This window comes from Heptranchias perlo, chromosome 3 (assembly GCF_035084215.1).
Source record: "Heptranchias perlo isolate sHepPer1 chromosome 3, sHepPer1.hap1, whole genome shotgun sequence".
NCBI lineage: Eukaryota > Metazoa > Chordata > Chondrichthyes > Hexanchiformes > Hexanchidae > Heptranchias > Heptranchias perlo.
The window spans coordinates 96,764,550-96,783,024 of record NC_090327.1 but is presented as its reverse complement, the minus strand read 5'-3'; the positions used below and the strand labels follow the sequence as shown (position 1 = coordinate 96,783,024).

General features: G+C 44.3%; 1 protein-coding gene across 2 annotated transcripts in view; it reads left to right on the top strand.

Moving 5' to 3' along the window:
- Positions 1-18,475, top strand: part of vps41 (VPS41 subunit of HOPS complex) — a 181,061-nt gene that overhangs the window by 71,540 nt on the left and 91,046 nt on the right. For both annotated transcript variants that reach the window (XM_067980957.1, XM_067980963.1), the window contains exon 6: positions 1,470-1,532. In XM_067980957.1, the coding sequence (XP_067837058.1) occupies positions 1,470-1,532 (63 nt within the window). The remainder of the gene's footprint in view (positions 1-1,469; positions 1,533-18,475) is intronic.

Here is an 18,475-nt window from a genome sequence, read left to right as displayed (position 1 = left end):
TGATCACTTGTGGGTGCCCTAGGTCTTTGCCTGACGAGCAGGTTAGTTTTGCCCCTCAATCGCTTCATGTCTACCAAACTTTTTTCTTTCTCTTACGCCAATCATCACCACCACCTGCTGCACAAAAACAGCACTGTCCCTTTTGTTCTTGCAGGGAGAGAAAGATGCAGAGAAGGTAGGCCAAATCCAGCATCTTGTAGTTTGAAACATGGACATTTTGCATGGTCATGATCAACAGCAGCCAGGGAGCTCTGTTTCCCATGTAGCTCTGACCCTTTCTTATCCGTCCCCTGAACTTTGGGTGTGAGCCGGAAAAAAACGTTTATAGAATAGTGGGTGGTAGCGGAGACTGGAAGTAAGGAGCAGCAGGGAAAAATTGAGTCCATTTCAGTATCTATTTCTCTTTTTTTTAAGAAGAGAAAAAGAACCTGCATTTATATCATACCTTTCATGTCCCAAAGCGCTTCACAGCCAATGAATCACTGCTACATTTGCTTACATGACTGTCAGTTTACACACAGCAAGGGCCAACAGCAAATGAAATGGTTGTGTTGGTTAAAGGAGGAATGTCAGACAGGAAAATCTCCACACTCATCTTCAAATAGTGCAATGGGGTCTTTTACTTCCATCTCAACAGGCAAACGGGGCCTTGGTTGATAGTCTTATCTGAAAGACAGCACCTCTGACAATGTGGCGCTTAGCAGCAGACTGATGTGTCAAACTAGATTAAGTGTTTAAGTCCATAGTGGAGCTTGAATTCACAATCAACTGAGTCAGAGGTGAGATTGCTACCACCGAGCCATGTTGATACTCAAAGATCAGATCGCCACATGGTCACGGTACTATTCTTTCCTTCTCCATTTTTGTGTGTCCCAGCAGCAGCCTGCTCTCTGACCCTGCCGGTGCTGCTTGGAACTGGACACTAAGAGATGTCTGAGAGCAGGCCAGGGGTGGCACTTATCTGATTTGTTCTCTACCTTCCTGTCAAACTAGCATTCAAGCTTTTAGGATTGAATAAGTGAGGGAAAATTGAAAGACAGTGGTTTCCACCATTTATTAATCTGAACATTTGCACTTGTAGAACTGCTCTGAAGAAGGCCGAGAATTGAAAGGTTTCTGTCCAGTCCATCATGAGATGGACTGATGGACCTTCCGTTGAGGGATAATTCCTGAGAGCACCTTGCTTATTAAAATCAAGAACGAAGCATGCTGGAAATATACATGAGATCCATCAGCAGTTGTAAAGAGAGAAGATATGTTAACATGTCAAATGTAGATCCATCATCAGAACAGTCCTGTCAAAGGATTGCACCCCAAAACATTAACCTGTCTTTTCTCTGTAAGGATGTTGACTCACCAGCTGTGCATTTTCTACTTTTACTTTAGATTTTCAGCAGTTGCAGTTTTTATTTTTCTTAATACAGACTTGTGAAATTCTATTTGTGACCCTGCTGTTTTTTTGCCAACAGGTCCAGGTGGTGGGACTCTACACCAGAGAAGGGTTTCATGAAAACTTTGACTGTCCTATCAAGGTAAGCATTTTATTTTAAAACTTCACTTCTTAAGTAACAGACTGCTATTGTGATGAAGCAGAGACATCAAGAAAGACATTGCGGCTGTAGAGAAGGTATGGAGAAGGGCAACAAGAATGAGCCTTGGCATAGATTCATTGAGCTTTGAAGAACTTAGTGCCTTGGGTTTGGATTCTCTGTAGAGCTGTAGACTTGGAGGGGATTTGAAATCATTAAAAGGCAAGGACAACATGCAAATAGATAGGTTGTGTGAGTTGATGGGGCCAGATAAAACTAAGGGCCATCCATTTAAATTCAGGAATTGGGAAGTGGGATTGGACATGTGGAAGTTTTACTTTTCTCAGAAGGTGATCAACCTGTGGTCTTGCCTTTTAACAGTCTGTACCCATGGTAGTAAGGACTGACTCCTTGTATTCCTTCACAATAGCGTTCTTGAAAATTGACATGATTACTGCAGAAGGAAGGCAAGACTTTGGGTAATCACTAACTGGTTTGGGGCCTTCTGGGATTATCGTCTTTGAGGGGTCGAAGAGGAATTTTTGACAGAGGATTCCTGAATTGGTTATAAGTCTCTGTGTCTTTGTCTCACCCAGGAAGTGGGATGGAGAGGGGGAAGAAAGGGGATGAGTCCAGCAAAAGAATGGGCTTAATGGTCTGTTTTTGTCCTAGGTACATAATAAATAATCACATAGGAGACACTACATTTTAAATATTTGGTGGCAAATAATTTCAAAGTAATAAATGGATTAAACTATTGGTGATCCATGTGAATTTTTTTTCGTAAACCAGGAGAATGACAGACGCAGGAGGTCATTCGGCTCATCGAGCTCATCCTTTCTATGAAAACCTATGACTTCTTCCATCACAACATTTAACGGCCAAAATGACTCTGGAGTTTTTGCCTCCATTATCCTCCTTGGAGACTATTCTGGGTATTGATCACTCTGTGTGCAGAAGTGCTTCCAGACATAAATCCCAAGCTTGCCTTTTAACAGTCTGTACCTATGTCCATTCATGATTTCGGAATAGGAGTAGGCCATTCTGTCTCTCAAGCCTGTTCCACCATTCAGTTAGATCATGGCTGATCTATATCTTAATTCCATTTACCCACCTTGGTTCCGTATCCCTTAATACCCTTGCCCAACAAAAATCTATCAATCACAGCTTTGAAATTTTCAATTGATATAGCCTCAACGCCTTGTTGGAGAGGAGGGGGAAGAGTTCCAGATTTCCACTACCCTTTGTGTGAAGAAGTGCTTCCTGACATCACTCCTGAACGGCCTAACTCTAATTTTAAGGTTATGCCTCCTTGTTCTAGACTCCCCCACCAGAGGAAATAGTTTCTCTCTATCTACCCTAAGAAATCCTTTAATCATCTTAAACATCTCAATTAAATCACCCCTTAATCTTCTATACTCAAGGAAATACAAGCCTAGTCTATGCAACCTGTCCTCATAATTTAACCCTTTTAGCCCTGTTATCATTCTGGTGAATCTGCGCTGCACTCCCTCCAAGGACAGTGTATCCTTCCTGTACTCCAGATATGGTCCAACCAGAGCTTTATACAACTGTAGCATAATTTCCACCCCATTGTATTCCATCCCCCTTGAGATGAAGGCTAACATTCCATTCACCTTTTTAAATTATTATTTGTACCTGTCCACTAGTTTTTAGTAATTTTTGTAGATGGACCCCTAAATCTCTCTGCTCCTCCACAGTTCCTAGCTTCTCAACATTTAAAGAATACTTTGCCCCATCCAAAGTTGGTGACTTCGCACTTTCCCACATTAAACTCCATCTGCCACAGTTTTGCCCACTCACCTAATCTGTCAATGTCTCTTTGCAACTTTCTGCTCCCATCAACATTACTTACTGTGCCACCTAACTTGGTGTCATCAGCAAACTTGGACAAATGGCTCTCTATTCCTTCACTCATAAATATAGTGAAAAGCTGAGGCCCAGTACAGATCCCTGGGGGACATCACTACTCACATCCTGCCAATTGGAGTACATACCCATTATCCCTACTCTCTGCCTCCTACCTCCTAATGAATTCCCTACCCATTCCCTATCCATGTGCTTCCACTTTTGCTAACCGTCTCTTGTGTGGAATCTTATAGAATGCCTTCTGGAAGTCCATATAAGTAACATCGATAGACACTCCCTTATCTACTACATTAAAAAAAATTCAACAAGGTTAGTTAGAGATGACTTAACCTTTACAAATCCATGCTGGCTCTCTCTGATCAGTTCATATTTGTCCAAGTGTTCAGTCACTCTGTCCCTAATAACAGATTCTAGTAACTTTCCTACAACAGACAATAGACTAGTAAGTCTATAATGTCCTGGTTTATCTCTCCCACCCTTCTTAAATAATGGAGTATCATTGGCAATTTTCCAATCCAAGGGGATGATTCCTGAATTGAGAAAGTTTTGGAAGATCATGACTAAACGACCTACAATTTCCTTACCACCTTCTTTTAATACCCTGGGGTGGAAACCATCAGGTCCTGGAGATTTGTCCAGCTTCAAACTCATTATTTTCTCCATTACCATTTTTTAACTTAAATTAAATTTAGTAAGTACTTCCCTTTGATTTATTTTTTTATTTTTCCTCGTGTCTTGAGTTACATCGGAACTACAGCACAGAAACAGGCCATTCGGCCGAACTGATCTATGTCGGCGTTTACGCTCCACACGAGCCTCCTCCCTCCCTACTTCATCTAAACCTATTAGCATACTTTTCAATTTCTTTTTCTCTCGTGCTTAGCTAGTTTCCCCTTAAATGCATCTTTGCTATTTGCCTCAACTGCTCCTTGTGGTAGCGCATTCCACATTTTTACCACCCTTTGGGTAAATAAGTTTCTCCTGAACTCCCTATTGGATTTAGTAGCGACTATTTTATATTTATGACCTCTAGATTTGGACTTCCCCCACAAGTGGAAACATTTTCCTTGCATCTACTCTATCAATTCTTTCATTTTCTGGAGCTGGAGTCCGAGCTGCAGACGTTGCGAGACATCAGGGAGGGAGAAAGCTACCTGGATTTTTGCTCCAGGAGGCAGCCACACCCCTTAGATTAAATACTTTAGACAGGAGGGTGTGACTGCGAGTGAGGCAGGTCCGGGGATCCAGGAGGTAGTATTGGAGGAGGCTCAGTCCCTGCGCTTGTCCAATTGATTTGAGGTTCTTGCAGCCCTTGTGGACAAGTGCGGGGACTGTGAGGAGGACGAGCAAACTGCCCACGGAACCATGGTACAGGAAGCAGTTCAAGTGGGGGGAGTAAAAAGGAAGGAGGTTGTAGTAAGTGACAGTATAGTCAGGGTGATAGACACTGTTCTCTGCAGCCAGGAGCATGAGTCCCAAAGGCTATGTTGCCTACCCAGTGCCAGGGTTAAGGACGTTTCCTCTAGGCTAGAGAAGAACTTGGATTGGGAGGGGGAGGATCCAGTTGTTGTGGTCCACGTAGGTATCAACAACATAGGTAGGACTAAGAAAAAGTTTCTGCTGAGAGAGTTTGAGCAGCTAGGGACTAAATTAAAAAGCAGAACCACAAAGGTGGTAATCTCTGGATTGTTACCTGAGCCACGAGCAAATTGGCATAGGGTTAATAGGATCAGGGAGATGAATGCGTGGCTGAAAGATTGGTGTGGGAGAAGTGGGTTTCGATTCGTGGGGCACTGGGGAAAGAGAGAGCTGCTACGTTGGGACGGACTACACCTGAACCATGCTGGGACCAGAGTTCCAGCAAATCGAATAACTAGGGAGGTAGATAGGACTTTAAACTAAATAAGGGAGGGGGAGGGTTCCAGTGACGAGAAATCTCGAATGCTAAAGAGAAAAGACAAGGAAGCAGTGCAGAAAAGTGATTGGGGTAAGGATAACCAAGTTGTGTCAGGAAGGGACAGAGCGTACGAACAAAAGACTGCACTAACAAATAGGGTCCAGGTAAGAAAAAATGGGAATAAGACAAATTGGGCCATAGTACAAAAAAATGTTAAAAAGACAAACCTAAAGGTACTATATCTGAATGCACGAAGCATTCGTAATAAGGTAGATGAATTAACAGCGCAAATAGATATAAACGGATACGATATATTTGCGATTACAGAGACATGGCTGCAGGGTGACCAAGGCTGGGAGCTGAATATCCAAGGGTATTTGATATTTAGGAAGGACAGGCAAAAAGGCAAAGGAGGTGGGATGGCATTGTTAGTAAAAGATGAAATCAGAGCAATAGTGAGAGAGGATATTGACTCAGAAAATCAAGATGTAGAATCAGTCTGGGAGGAGTTGAGAAGTACCAAGGGGCAGAAAACACTGGTGGGAGTTGTCTGTAGGCCTCCAAACGGTAGTGGTAATGTAGGGGACAGCATCAAACAGGAAATTAGAGATACATGTAACAAGGGTACTACAGTAATCATGGGTGACTGCAATCTACATATAGACTGGCCAAACCAAATTAGCAATAATACTGTGGAGGATGAATTCCTGGAGTGTGTACGAGATGGTTTTTTGGACCAGTATGTTAAGGAGCCAACGAGGGAACAGGCTATCCTAGATTGGATATTGTGCAATGAGAAGGGGTTAAATAATAATTTTGTTGTGCGGGGTCCTTTAGGGAAGAGTGACCGTAACACGATAGAATTCTTCATTAAGATGGAAAATGAAGTAGTCCAATCCAAAACTAAGGTCCTAAATCTAAACAAAGGAAACTATGAAGGTATGAGATATGAGTTGGCTTTGATAGATTGGGAAGCTTCATTAAAGGCATGACGGTGGATAGGCAATGGCTAACATTTAAGGAACAAATGCATGAATTGCAACTGTTATAAATTCCTTCCTGGTGCAAAAACACAAAAGGAAAAGTGGCCCAACCATGGCTAACAAAAGAAATTAAGGATAGTATTAGATCCAAAGAGGAGTCATATAAAGTTGCCAGAAAAAGTAGCAAGCCTGAAGATTGGGAGCAGTTTAGAATTCAGCAAAAAAGGACCAAGAGATTGATTAAGATGGGAAAAATAGAGTATGAGAGTAAACTTGCAAGGAACATAAAAGTGGACTGTAAAAGTTTCTACAAGTATGTAAAAAGAGAAGGATTAGTGAAGACAAATGGGAGAATTTATAATGGGGAACAAGTGCTGGAGAAATTAATGGGACTGAAAACCAATAAATCCCCAGGGCCTGATAATCTGCATCCCAGAGTACTAAAAGAGATAGCCATGGAAATATTGGATGCAATAGTTGTCATCTTCCAAAATTCCCTGGATTATGAAACAGTTCCTGCAGATTGGAGGGTGGCAAATGTAACCCCACTATTTAAAAAAGGAGGCCGAGAGAAAACAGGGAACTACAGACCTGTTAGCTTAACATCAGTAGTAGGGAAAATGCTAGAGTCTATTACAAAGGATGTGATAACAGGACACTTAGAAAATATCAACGGGATTAGACAAAGTCAACATGGATTTATGAAAGGGAAATCATGTTTGACAATCCTACTGGAGTTTTTTGAGGATGTAACTGGTAGAATAGATAGAATCATAGAATCATAGAATCATAGAAGTTACAACATGGAAACAGGCCCTTCGGCCCAACATGTCCATGTCGCCCAGTTTATACCACTAAGCTAGTCCCAATTGCCTGCACTTGGCCCATATCCCTCGATACCCATCTTCCCCATGTAACTGTCCAAATGCTTTTTAAAAGACAAAATTGTACCCGCCTCTACTACTGCCTCTGGCAGCTCGTTCCAGACACTCACCACCCTTTGAGTGAAAAAATTGCCCCTCTGGATCCTTTTGTATCTCTCCCCTCTCACCTTAAATCTGTGCCCCCTCGTTATAGACTCCCCTACCTTTGGGAAAAGATTTTGACTATCGACCTTATCTATGCCCCTCATTATTTTATAGACTTCTATAAGATCACCCCTTAACCTCCTACTCTCCAGGGAATAAAGTCCCAGTCTGTCTAACCTCTCCCTGTAAGTCAAACCATCAAGTCCCGGTAGCATCCTAGTAAATCTTTTCTGCACTCTTTCTAGTTTAATAATATCCTTTCTATAATAGGGTGACCAGAACTGTACACAGTACTCCAAGTGTGGCCTCACCAATGCCCTGTACAACTTCAACAAGACATCCCAACTCCTGCATTCAATGTTCTGACCAATGAAACCAAGCATGCTGAATGCCTTCTTCACCACCCTATCCACCTGTGACTCCACTTTCAAGGAGCTATGAATCTGTACTCCTAGATCTCTTTGTTCTATAACTCTCCCCAACGCCCTACCATTAACGGAGTAGGTCCTGGCCCGATTCGATCTACCAAAATGCATCACCTCACATTTATCTAAATTAAACTCCATCTGCCATTCATCGGCCCACTGGCCCAATTTATCAAGATCCCGTTGCAATCCTAGATAACCTTCTTCACTGTCCACACTGCCACCAATCTTGGTGTCATCTGCAAACTTACTAACCATGCCTCCTAAATTCTCATCCAAATCATTAATATAAATAACAAATAACAGCGGACCCAGCACCGATCCCTGAGGCACACCGCTGGACACAGGCGTCCAGTTTGAAAAACAACCCTCGACAACCACCCTCTGTCTTCTGTCGTCAAGCCAATTTTGTATCCAATTGGCTACCTCACCTTGGATCCCATGAGATTTAACCTTATGTAACAACCTACCATGCGGTACCTTGTCAAATGCTTTGCTGAAGTCCATGTAGACCACGTCTACTGCACAGCCCTCATCTATCTTCTTGGTTACCCCTTCAAAAAACTCAATCAAATTCGTGAGACATGATTTTCCTCTCACAAAACCATGCTGACTGTTCCTAATTAGTCCCTGCCTCTCCAAATGCCTGTAGATTCTGTCCCTCAGAATACCCTCTAACAACTTACCCACTACAGATGTCAGGCTCACTGGTCTGTAGTTCCCAGGCTTTTCCCTGCCGCCCTTCTTAAACAAAGGCACAACATTTGCTACCCTCCAATCTTCAGGCACCTCACCTGTAGCGGTGGATGATTCAAATATCTCTGCTAGGGGACCCGCAATTTCCTCCCTAACCTCCCATAACGTCCTGGGATACATTTCATCAGGTCCCGGAGATTTATCTACCTTGATGCGCGTTAAGACTTCCAGCACCTCCCTCTCTGTAATATGTACACTCCTCAAGACATCACTATTTATTTCCCCAAGTTCCCTAACATCCATGCCTTTCTCAACCGTAAATACCGATGTGAAATATTCATTCAGGATCTCACCCATCTCTTGTGGTTCCGCACATAGATGACCTTGTTGATCCTTAAGAGGCCCTACTCTCTCCCTAGTTACCCTTTTGCCCTTTCTGTATTTGTAGAAGCTCTTTGGATTCACCTTTGCCTGATCTGCCAAAGCAATCTCATATCCCCTTTTTGCCCTCCTGATTTCTCTCTTAACTCTACTCCGGCAATCTCTATACTCTTCAAGGGATCCACTTGATCCCAGCTGCCTATGCATGTCATATGCCTCCTTCTTATTTTTGACGAGTGCCTCAATCTCCCGAGTCATCCAAGGTTCCCTACTTCTACCAGCCTTGCCCTTCACTTTATAAGGAATGTGCTTACCCTGAACCCTGGTTAACACACTTTTGAAAGCCTCCCACTTACCAGACGTCCCTTTGCCTGCCAACAGACTCTCCCAATCAACTTCTGAAAGTTCCTGTCTAATACCATCAAAATTGGCCTTTCCCCAATTTAGAATTTTAACTTTTGGGCCAGACCTATCCTTCTCCATAGCTATCTTAAAACTAATGGAATTATGATCACTGGTCCCAAAGTGGTCCCTCACTAACACTTCTGTCACCTGCCCTTCCTTATTTCCCAAGAGGAGGTCAAGTTTTGCCCCCTCTCTAGTCGGGCCATCCACATACTGAATGAGAAATTCCTCCTGAATACACTCAACAAATTTCTCTCCATCCAAGCCCCTAATGCTATGGCTGTCCCAGTCAATGTTGGGAAAGTTAAAGTCCCCTACTATTACCACCCTATTTTTCTTGCAGCTGTCTGTAATCTCCTTACATATTTGCTCCTCAATTTCCCGTTGACTATTTGGGGGTCTGTAGTACAATCCTATCAAAGTGATCTCTCCCTTCTTATTTTTCAGTTCTACCCATATGGACTCAGTGGGCGAACCCTCGGATATATCCCCTCTCACTACTGCCGTGATGTTCTCCCTAATCAAGAACGCAACTCCCCCTCCTCTCTTACCTCCTGCTCTATCTTTCCTATAGCATCTGTACCCTGGAACATTGAGCTGCCAGTCCTGCCCCTCCCTTAGCCATGTTTCAGTAATAGCTATAACATCCCAGTCCCATGTACCCATCCATGCCCTGAGTTCATCTGCCTTGCCCATCAGACTTCTTGCATTGAAATAAATGCAGTTTAATCTAGTCTTCCCTTGGTCTTTGCCCTGCTTTCTCAGACCATCTGTCCGGTCATGTTCTGTACACTCTCCCTTACTGCCTTTTGTTTCTGTCACCACTTTATTTCCCACTGACTTCCTGCATCGGTTCCCATCCCCCTGCCACATTAGTTTAAACCCTCCCCAACAGCACTAGCAAACACTCCCCCTAGGACATTGGTTCCAGTCCTGCCCAGATGCAGACCGTCCAATTTGTACTGGTCCCACCTCCCCCAGAACCGGTTCCAATGGCCCAGGAATTTGAATCCCTCCCTCTTGCACCATCTCTCAAGCCACGTATTCATCCTAGCTATCCTGTCATTCCTACTCTGACTAGCCCGTGGCACTGGTAGCAATCCTGAGATTACTACCTTTGAGGTCCTACTCTTTAGTTTAACTCCTAACTCCCTAAATTCAGCTTGTAGGACCTCATCCTGTTTTTTACCTATATCGTTGGTGCCTATATGCACCACGACAACTGGCTGTTCACCCTCCCCCTCCAGAATGTCCTGCAGCCGCTCCGAGACATCCTTGACCCTTGCACCAGGGAGGCAACATACCATCCTGGAGTCTCGGTTGCGTCCGCAGAAACGCCTGTCTATTCCCCTTACAATCGAGTCCCCTATCACTATAGCTCTGCCACTCTTTTTCCTGCCCTCCTGTGCAGCAGAGCCAGCCACGGTGCCATGAACCTGGCCACTGCCACCTTCCCCTGGTGAGCCATCTCCGCCAACAGTATCCAAAACGGTATACCTGTTTTGGAGGGAGATGACCGCAGGGGACCCCTGCACTGCCTTCCTACTCTTCCTCTGTCTGTTGGTCACCCATTCACTATCTCCCTCAGTAATTTTTATCTGCGGTGTGACCAACTCACTGAACGTGCTATCCACGACTTTCTCAGCATCGCGGATGCTCCAAAGTGAGTCCATCCGCAGCTCCAGAGCCGTCAAGCGGTCAAACAATAGCTGCAGCTGGACACACTTCCCGCAGGTGAAGGAATCAGGGATACAGGAAGGAGCCCTGAATTCCCACATCCCACAAGAGGAACATGACACGGCGCTGGGATCTCCTGCCATGACTTAACCCTTAAATTAGCTTAAGAACAACTACAATGTCAAGAGAAAAAAAAAGGAAAGAAAAACTACTTACCACTCCCTTTAAGGAGTTTACTCCTTTAAATTGTTCTCAATTTAGAGAATGTTAACTACACTAGGGACCTTGATTCACTAAAAAATAAATGCTACTTCCTATAAGACCTGCAGACCTTCCCTTTCCTTTTACTTCAGTTACTGTAGATAAGGAGAAATACTCACCTGAACCTACTCACCAATCAGGTGCCTCCCCTGTGTCGCGTCCCGATCTGATTCCTGACGTCACTTCGAACTCGGTCGCAGCTCCGCTCGGCTCGGCTCCTCTCAGCGCTCTGAAATCCCGCCTTTTATCGGACCCTCCCTCCGCTCGGCTCGGCTCCTCTCAGCTGTTCTCAGCGCTCTGAAATCCCGCCTTTTATCGGACGCTCCCTCCGCTCGGCTCGGCTCCTCTCAACGCTCTGAAATCCCGCCTTTTATCGGACGCTCCCTCAGCTCCGCTCCTCTCAGCTGTTCTCAGCGCTCTGAAATCCCGCCTTTTATCGGACGCTCCCTCCGCTCGGCTCGGCTCCTCTCAGCGCTCTGAAATCCCGCCTTTTATCGGACGCTCCCTCCGCTCGGCTCGGCTCCTCTCAGCTGTTCTCAGCGCTCTGAAATCCCGCCTTTTATCGGACGCTCCCTCCGCTCGGCTCGGCTCCTCTCAGCTGTTCTCAGCGCTCTGAAATCCCGCCTTTTATCGGACGCTCCCTCCGCTCGGCTCGGCTCCTCTCAGCTGTTCTCAGCGCTCTGAAATCCCGCCTTTTATCGGACGCTCCCTCCGCTCGGCTCGGCTCCTCTCAGCGCTCTGAAATCCCGCCTTTTATCGGACGCTCCCTCCGCTCGGCTCGGCTCCTCTCAGCTTGTCTCAGCGCTCTGAAATCCCGCCTTTTATCGGACGCTCCCTCCGCTCGGCTCGGCTCCTCTCAGCGCTCTGAAATCCCGCCTTTTATCGGACGCTGGATGTGGTATATTTGGATTTTCAGAAGGCCTTTGATAAAGTCCCAAATAAGAGATTAGTGTGCAAAATTAAAGCACATGGGATTGATGGTAATATACTGGCATGGATTGAAAATTGGTTAACAGACAGGAAACAGAGAGTAGGAATAAATAGATTTTTTTCGGGTGGCAGGCAGTGACTCGTGGGGTACCTCACGGATCATTGGCTGGGCCCCAGCTATTCACAATATATATCAATGATTTGGATGAGGGAACCAAATGTAATATTTCCAAGATTGCTGACGACACAAAACTTGGTGTGATTGTGAGTTGTGAGGAGGATGCAAAGAGGCTTCAAGGCGATTTTGGACAATTTGAGTGAGTGGGCAAATACATGGCAGATGCAGTATAATGTGGATAAATGTGAAGTTATCCACTTCGGAAGGAAAAACAGAAAGGCAGAGTATTATTTAATTGGTGATAGATTGGGAAATGTTGATGTTCAAAGGGACCTGGGTGTCCTTGTACACCAGTCACTGAAAGCAAACATGCAGGTGCAGCAGGCAGTTAGGAAGACTAATGGTACGTTGGCCTTCATTGCAAGAGGATTTGAGTACAGGAGCAAGGATGTCTTTCTGCAGTTATACAGGGCCTTGGTGAGACCACACCTGGAGTATTGTGTGCAATTTTGGTCTCCTTACCTAAGAAAGGATGTACTTGCCAGAGAGGGAGTACAGCGAAGGTTCACCAGACTGATTCCTGGGATGGCAGGACTGTCTAATGAGGAGAGATTGGGTCGACTCGGCCTGTATTCACTAGTGTTTAGAAGAAAGAGAGGGGAATCTCATTGAAATGTTTAAAATTCTGACAGGGCTAGATGGACTCGATGCAGGGAGGATGTTTCCCCTGGCTGGAGGGTCCAGAACGAGGGGTCACCGTCTCAGGATACGGGTAGGACATTTAGGACTGAGTTGAGGAGAAATTTCTTCACTCAGAGGGTGGTGAACCTGTGGAATTCTCTACCACAGAAGGCTGTGGAGTCCAAGGAGTTAGATAGATTTCTAGACGCTGAAGGCATCAAGGGGTATGGGGAGACAGCGGGAATATGGTATTGAGACAGATGATCAGCCGTGAGCATATTGAATGGCAGAGTAGGCTCGAAGGGCCGAATGGTCTGCTCCTATTTTCCATGTTTCTATGATAGGGGATTCAATAGTTAGGGGAACAGGCAGGCGTTTCTGCGGTTGCAGGCATGATCCCAGGATGGTATGTTGCCTCCCTGGTGTCAGGGTCAAGGATGTCACTGAGCGGCTGCAGAACATTCTGAAGGGGGAGGGTGAAAAGCTAGAGGTCGTCGTCCATATCGGTACCAACGACATAGATAGAAAGAGGGATGAGGTCCTGCAGGCAGATTTTAGGTTGCTAGGAAAGAAATTAATAAGCAGGACCTCAAAGGTAGTAACCTCCAGATTGCTCCTGGTGCCACATGCTAGTGAGTATAGAAATAGGAGGATAGAGCAGATGAATGCGTGGCTGGAGAGATGGTGCAGGAGGGAGGGCTTTAGATTCCTGGGCCATTGGGACCAGTTCTGGAGGAGGTAGGACCTGTATAGGCCGGACGGGTTGCACCTCAACAGAGTTGGGACCAATGTCCTCGTGGGGAGGCTCACTTGTGCTGTGGGGGAGAGTTTAAACTAATTAGGCAGGGGGATGGGCACCAGGATGTAGCATTGGAAAGGAGAAACAAGTTGCACAAAGGATTGGGAGAGACAGATAGTACTGGAGTAAGAAATAGTACGGTGATCAGACTAAGGGAGAATATAAGATGGTCTAAGATAAGTTTACAGTGCATGTGTGTAAACGCACAAAGCGTGGTAAACAAGGTTGGTGAGCTGCAGGCGCAAATAGCCACATGGGAATATGATGTCGTGGTGATGAGAGACCTGGCTCAAAAAAGGGCAGGATTGGGTACTAAATATTCCTAGATACAAGGTGTTCAGGAAAGATAGGGAAGGAAAGAAAGGCGGGGGGGCGGTGGTGATAGCAGTATTGATTAAAGACAATATTGCAGTGCTGGAGAGAGAGGATGTCCTGAAGGTGTCAAGGACAGAATCTATTTGGTTAGAGTTAAGAAACAATAGAAGTGCCATTACACTACAGGGGGTATTCTATAGGCCAGCAACTGGTGGGAAGGATATAGAGGAGCAAATTTGCAGGGAAATTACAGAGAGGTGCAAGAGTCTTCGAGCAGTAACAATGGGGGACTTCAATTATCCTAATATAGACTGGGATAGCAATAGTGTAAAGGGCAGAGAGGGGGAAGAATTTCTGAAGTGTGTTCAGGAGAACTTTCTTGATCAGTATGTCTCCGGCCCAACGAGGAAGGAGGCATTGCTGGATCTGGTTCTGGGGAATGAGATGGGTCAAGTGGAGGTGTCAGTGGGGGAACATTTAGGGAACAGTGATCATAGTATTATAAGATTTAGATTAGCTATGGAAAAGGACAAGGAGCAATCTAGAGTAAAAATACTTAACTGGAGGAGGGCCAATTTCAGTGGGTTGAGAACGGATCTGGCCCGGGTGCAAAAAAAAGGATCGGCAGGCAGAACAGTGGGCGGCCTTTAAAGAGGAGACAGGTCGGGTACAGTCTAGGTACATTCCCAAAAGGAGGAAAGGTAGGACAACCAAAGCCTGAGCTCCCTGGATGACGAAGGAGAGTAAGATGAAACTGAGAAATGGGGTGTCTGACGGATGTCAGGTTGATAATACAAGTGAGAACCAGGCTAAATATAGAAAGTACAGAGGGGAAGTGAAAAGGGAAATAAAAGGGGCAAAGAGAGAGTATGAGAATAGACAGGCAACTAATATAAAAGGGAATCCAAAAGTCTTCTATAGGCATATGAAGAATAAACGGGTAGTAGGAGGAGGGGTAGGGCCGATTTGGGACCAAAAAGGAGACCCATGCATGGAGGCAGAGGGCATGGCTGAGGTACTAAATAAGTACTTTGCATCTGTCGTTACCAAGGAAGAAGATGCTGCCAAAGTCACAGTAAAAGAGGAGGTAGTTGAGATCCTGGATGGGCTAAAAATTGATAGAGGAGGTACTAGAAAGGCTGTCATGATTCTATGAGTACGTACCCTTAACCCCTGTTTTCTGTTGTGTAGCCAACTTGCTATCCATTCTGCTACGGGTCCCCTGACTCCACATTCTCTGACCTTAGTCATGAGTCTACAATCCGGTACCTTATCGAAGGCCTTTTGAACATCCAAATATGTTACATCTCTGGTACTTTATCCTCTTCCTCTACGGTGAAGACTGTTACAAATTAATTATTTAGCAAGTCTGCTATTTCCTTATTTTCAATTACAGTATCACCTGTGTCTATCTTTAAGGGGCCCACAATACCCTTAGCTGCCCACTTTCTCTTAATATATTTGTAAAAGCCTTTCATGTTTTCCTTGATATCTTTTGCAAGTTTTTTCTCATATTCCCTTTTTTCAACTCTTACTACTTTCTTTGTATCCCTTTGCTGCTCTTCATATCTCTCCCAGTCTGTGGGATCTCCACTATTCTTTGCATTTGATTAAGCCCTTTCTTTTAGCTTTATACTATCTCTCACCTCTTTTGCTGACCAAGGTTGCTTAATTACACAAGCAGACCTCTTGCATTTTTGGGGTATGTACAGGTCTTCTACTGTACTTAACTTGAAATAGTAACTCAGGGTCAACCCTTTCTGTTCCACTTAGTATCTTATTGACCTTTTATAAGGTCCCCTTTCATTCACCTCTTTCCAAGGCTGAAGATTCCAAGTTTTTTTTAACCTTAGTTCTCTGGCAGTAGGAATCTGCTTCATGGCTATCCCTCTACACTGCTTCCAGGGCTTCATTGTTTCCCTTGTGCCTCGATGACTAGAACCGAACGTAGCATTCAAAGTGCAACTCATTCTAAACTCAATAATTCCTAATCCTAAATTTGCCCATCTTTATCAAATTGATTGCATAGGGTCCACAAGCAAAGACACAATATGGCAACTATATACCATTTCAACTAGTCTCCAAGAAAATTAAATACTTTGTACTTTTCCTCATTAGATTTTTTTCTTCCAAATTTTGCTTTTGTGCTTGGTCTAAGGGATATCTCCAGTATGACAGATTCACTCATTTCTGGGTTATTCCTCTCACCACTTGCAAAAATTAAATATTAAATGAAATAACCACAGTTCCTTCAGTCTATCCCTACCACCCTTGGATTTAAATTCAAATGGTCTTCTTAATTGCTCTTCTCTACTGCTGTCTATTCCATCTCTACCCTTTGCGAGCATGAAAACTGCATATTTATGCAATGCAATCACAGTGATCAATCCCTGGAATGGTCTCCGGAGAGGGTCATGGAGGCAAAAACTCCAGTCATTTTAGCAATTAATGTACTGGGAGAAAACATGTTTCTGTGGAAGAATGAGCTTGATAGGCCAAATGGCTTCCCTTATCTGTCCTCCTCTTGATTTACCAAAAATATTTACACGGATTAGCATCAATAATATCCATATTTTTTGGTTAAAATTGTTACATCGCTGTCCAACATGGACTTTTCATTCTCTTCGCAATAAACACTAGGGATAATGTCGCATGATTTCACTGCCGGCACGCAGTCTCGTGAGCAGCGAGCGCAAGTTGAAGAATCTGAGTTAAAGCCCTATCTCTGACCTGCACTTGCATCTAGCGAAGCTCCATAGGGGCAGAGGAGCCTTGCAAAATTAGTTTTTTAATCTTGTGGTGAACTGACACCAAGGTTAAAATTATGATCTTCCCCCATCATTGAGACAATTCCTTTTCATAGTGGGAGCTTTTCACTTAAATTCAAGGTCGCTGACTGCCTTGTTCTGAATTTTAGCATTTACCTTGGCACTTATGAAAGGTCTGCAATCGATTCACAACAAACTCAGCATGAAGATATTTCTCGTCCTTGAATTACTTTTTTTTTAATAAATAATCAATGGCTTTGTCTATACATCACTTAAGAGCTGTTCTGTTGAATTCTTACAAAAGTTAAGGATTATAACTAGATGGCTATTTCTGCATTTGGAATTAGTGACCCCAGTACCTTGAAATTACTTTGTTAGAACCAAGTTTAGTAAGTAGACAGGATTCTGTCTAACATTTGTCCTTTTAAAAAGCAAAGTACTGCAGAGTTTAGTTCATTATTGCTTGTTTTTTGTTTTGAATTATTTTCTGTAAGTGGTGACCCCACTGGGGGAACTGGCTTTGAGGAGTTGCTCAAGCTAAGGGAGATGAAGCCCTCTGTGGTAATGTTATTGACCAATGATAGTGTAATTCCCTCCCACTGTTGGGCTCAGTAAGAAAGAAATAACTTGCATTTTAGATAGCGCCTTTCACAACCTCAGAACATCCCAGAGCACTTTACAGTCAATGAAGTACTTCTGAAACGTGGCAGCCAATTTGCATACAGCTATATCCCACAAAAAGCAATAAGACAAAGGACCAAAGAATCAATTTTTTAAATGATGATGTTGGTTGAGGGATAAATATTGGCCAGAACACCTGGAGCACTCCCCTGCTTTTCTTCGAACAGTGCCATGGGATCTTTCACATCTACCTGAGAGGGCAGATGGGGCCTCAGTTTAAGAAATAATCCAGAAGAGGCAGTGCAGCACTCCCTCAGTACTCCACTGAAGTGTCAGTCTAGATTATATGTTCAAGTCTCTGGAGTGGGTAACAGTCTTGCCTCTGAGTCAGAAGTTACTTGAACCCATGACCTTCTGACTCAGAGGCAAGACTGTTACCACTGAGCCAAAGCTTACACCTTGACACCAGTAATTCTTTTCAGCCAGTAGCCTGATGATGCCTTAATAGTTTTATTTAAAGAAAGATTCTGCTATTTGAAGTGAAGAGTGTCTGTTGGGAATGGGAAACCTTTCCATTTTTGGCACCGAAGGACCAATTTTATCAAATTGTGCTTCAGTTCCGAAAAGGGAAAGGGAACCTTGCGTGGCAGGAGCAGATATCAGGAATTCGGGTGTGTGCATTCCCCATAATTTTCCATCCATTTAAAATTAGTGAAGGCAAAATCATGGGGAGTGCATACCCAGTTCCTAATACATGTTCCCGCTGGGTAAGGCTGGGGGTGTGATTTCATAAAATTAGTCCAGCTTGGCTCAGCGCTCTCGTTCGAAGGTTGTGGGTTCAAGTCCCACTCCAGAACACGTAATCCAGGCTGACATTCCAATGTAGTACCGAGGGAGTTCTGCACTGCCGGAAGGATGAGACATTAAACCGAGGCCCTGTCTGCCCTCTCAGATGGATGTAAAAGATCCCATGGCACTATTCGAAGAAGAGCAGGGGGAATTCTCCTCGGTATCCTGGCCAATATTTATCTTTCAACTAACGTCACTAAAAACAGATTATCTGGTTATTAT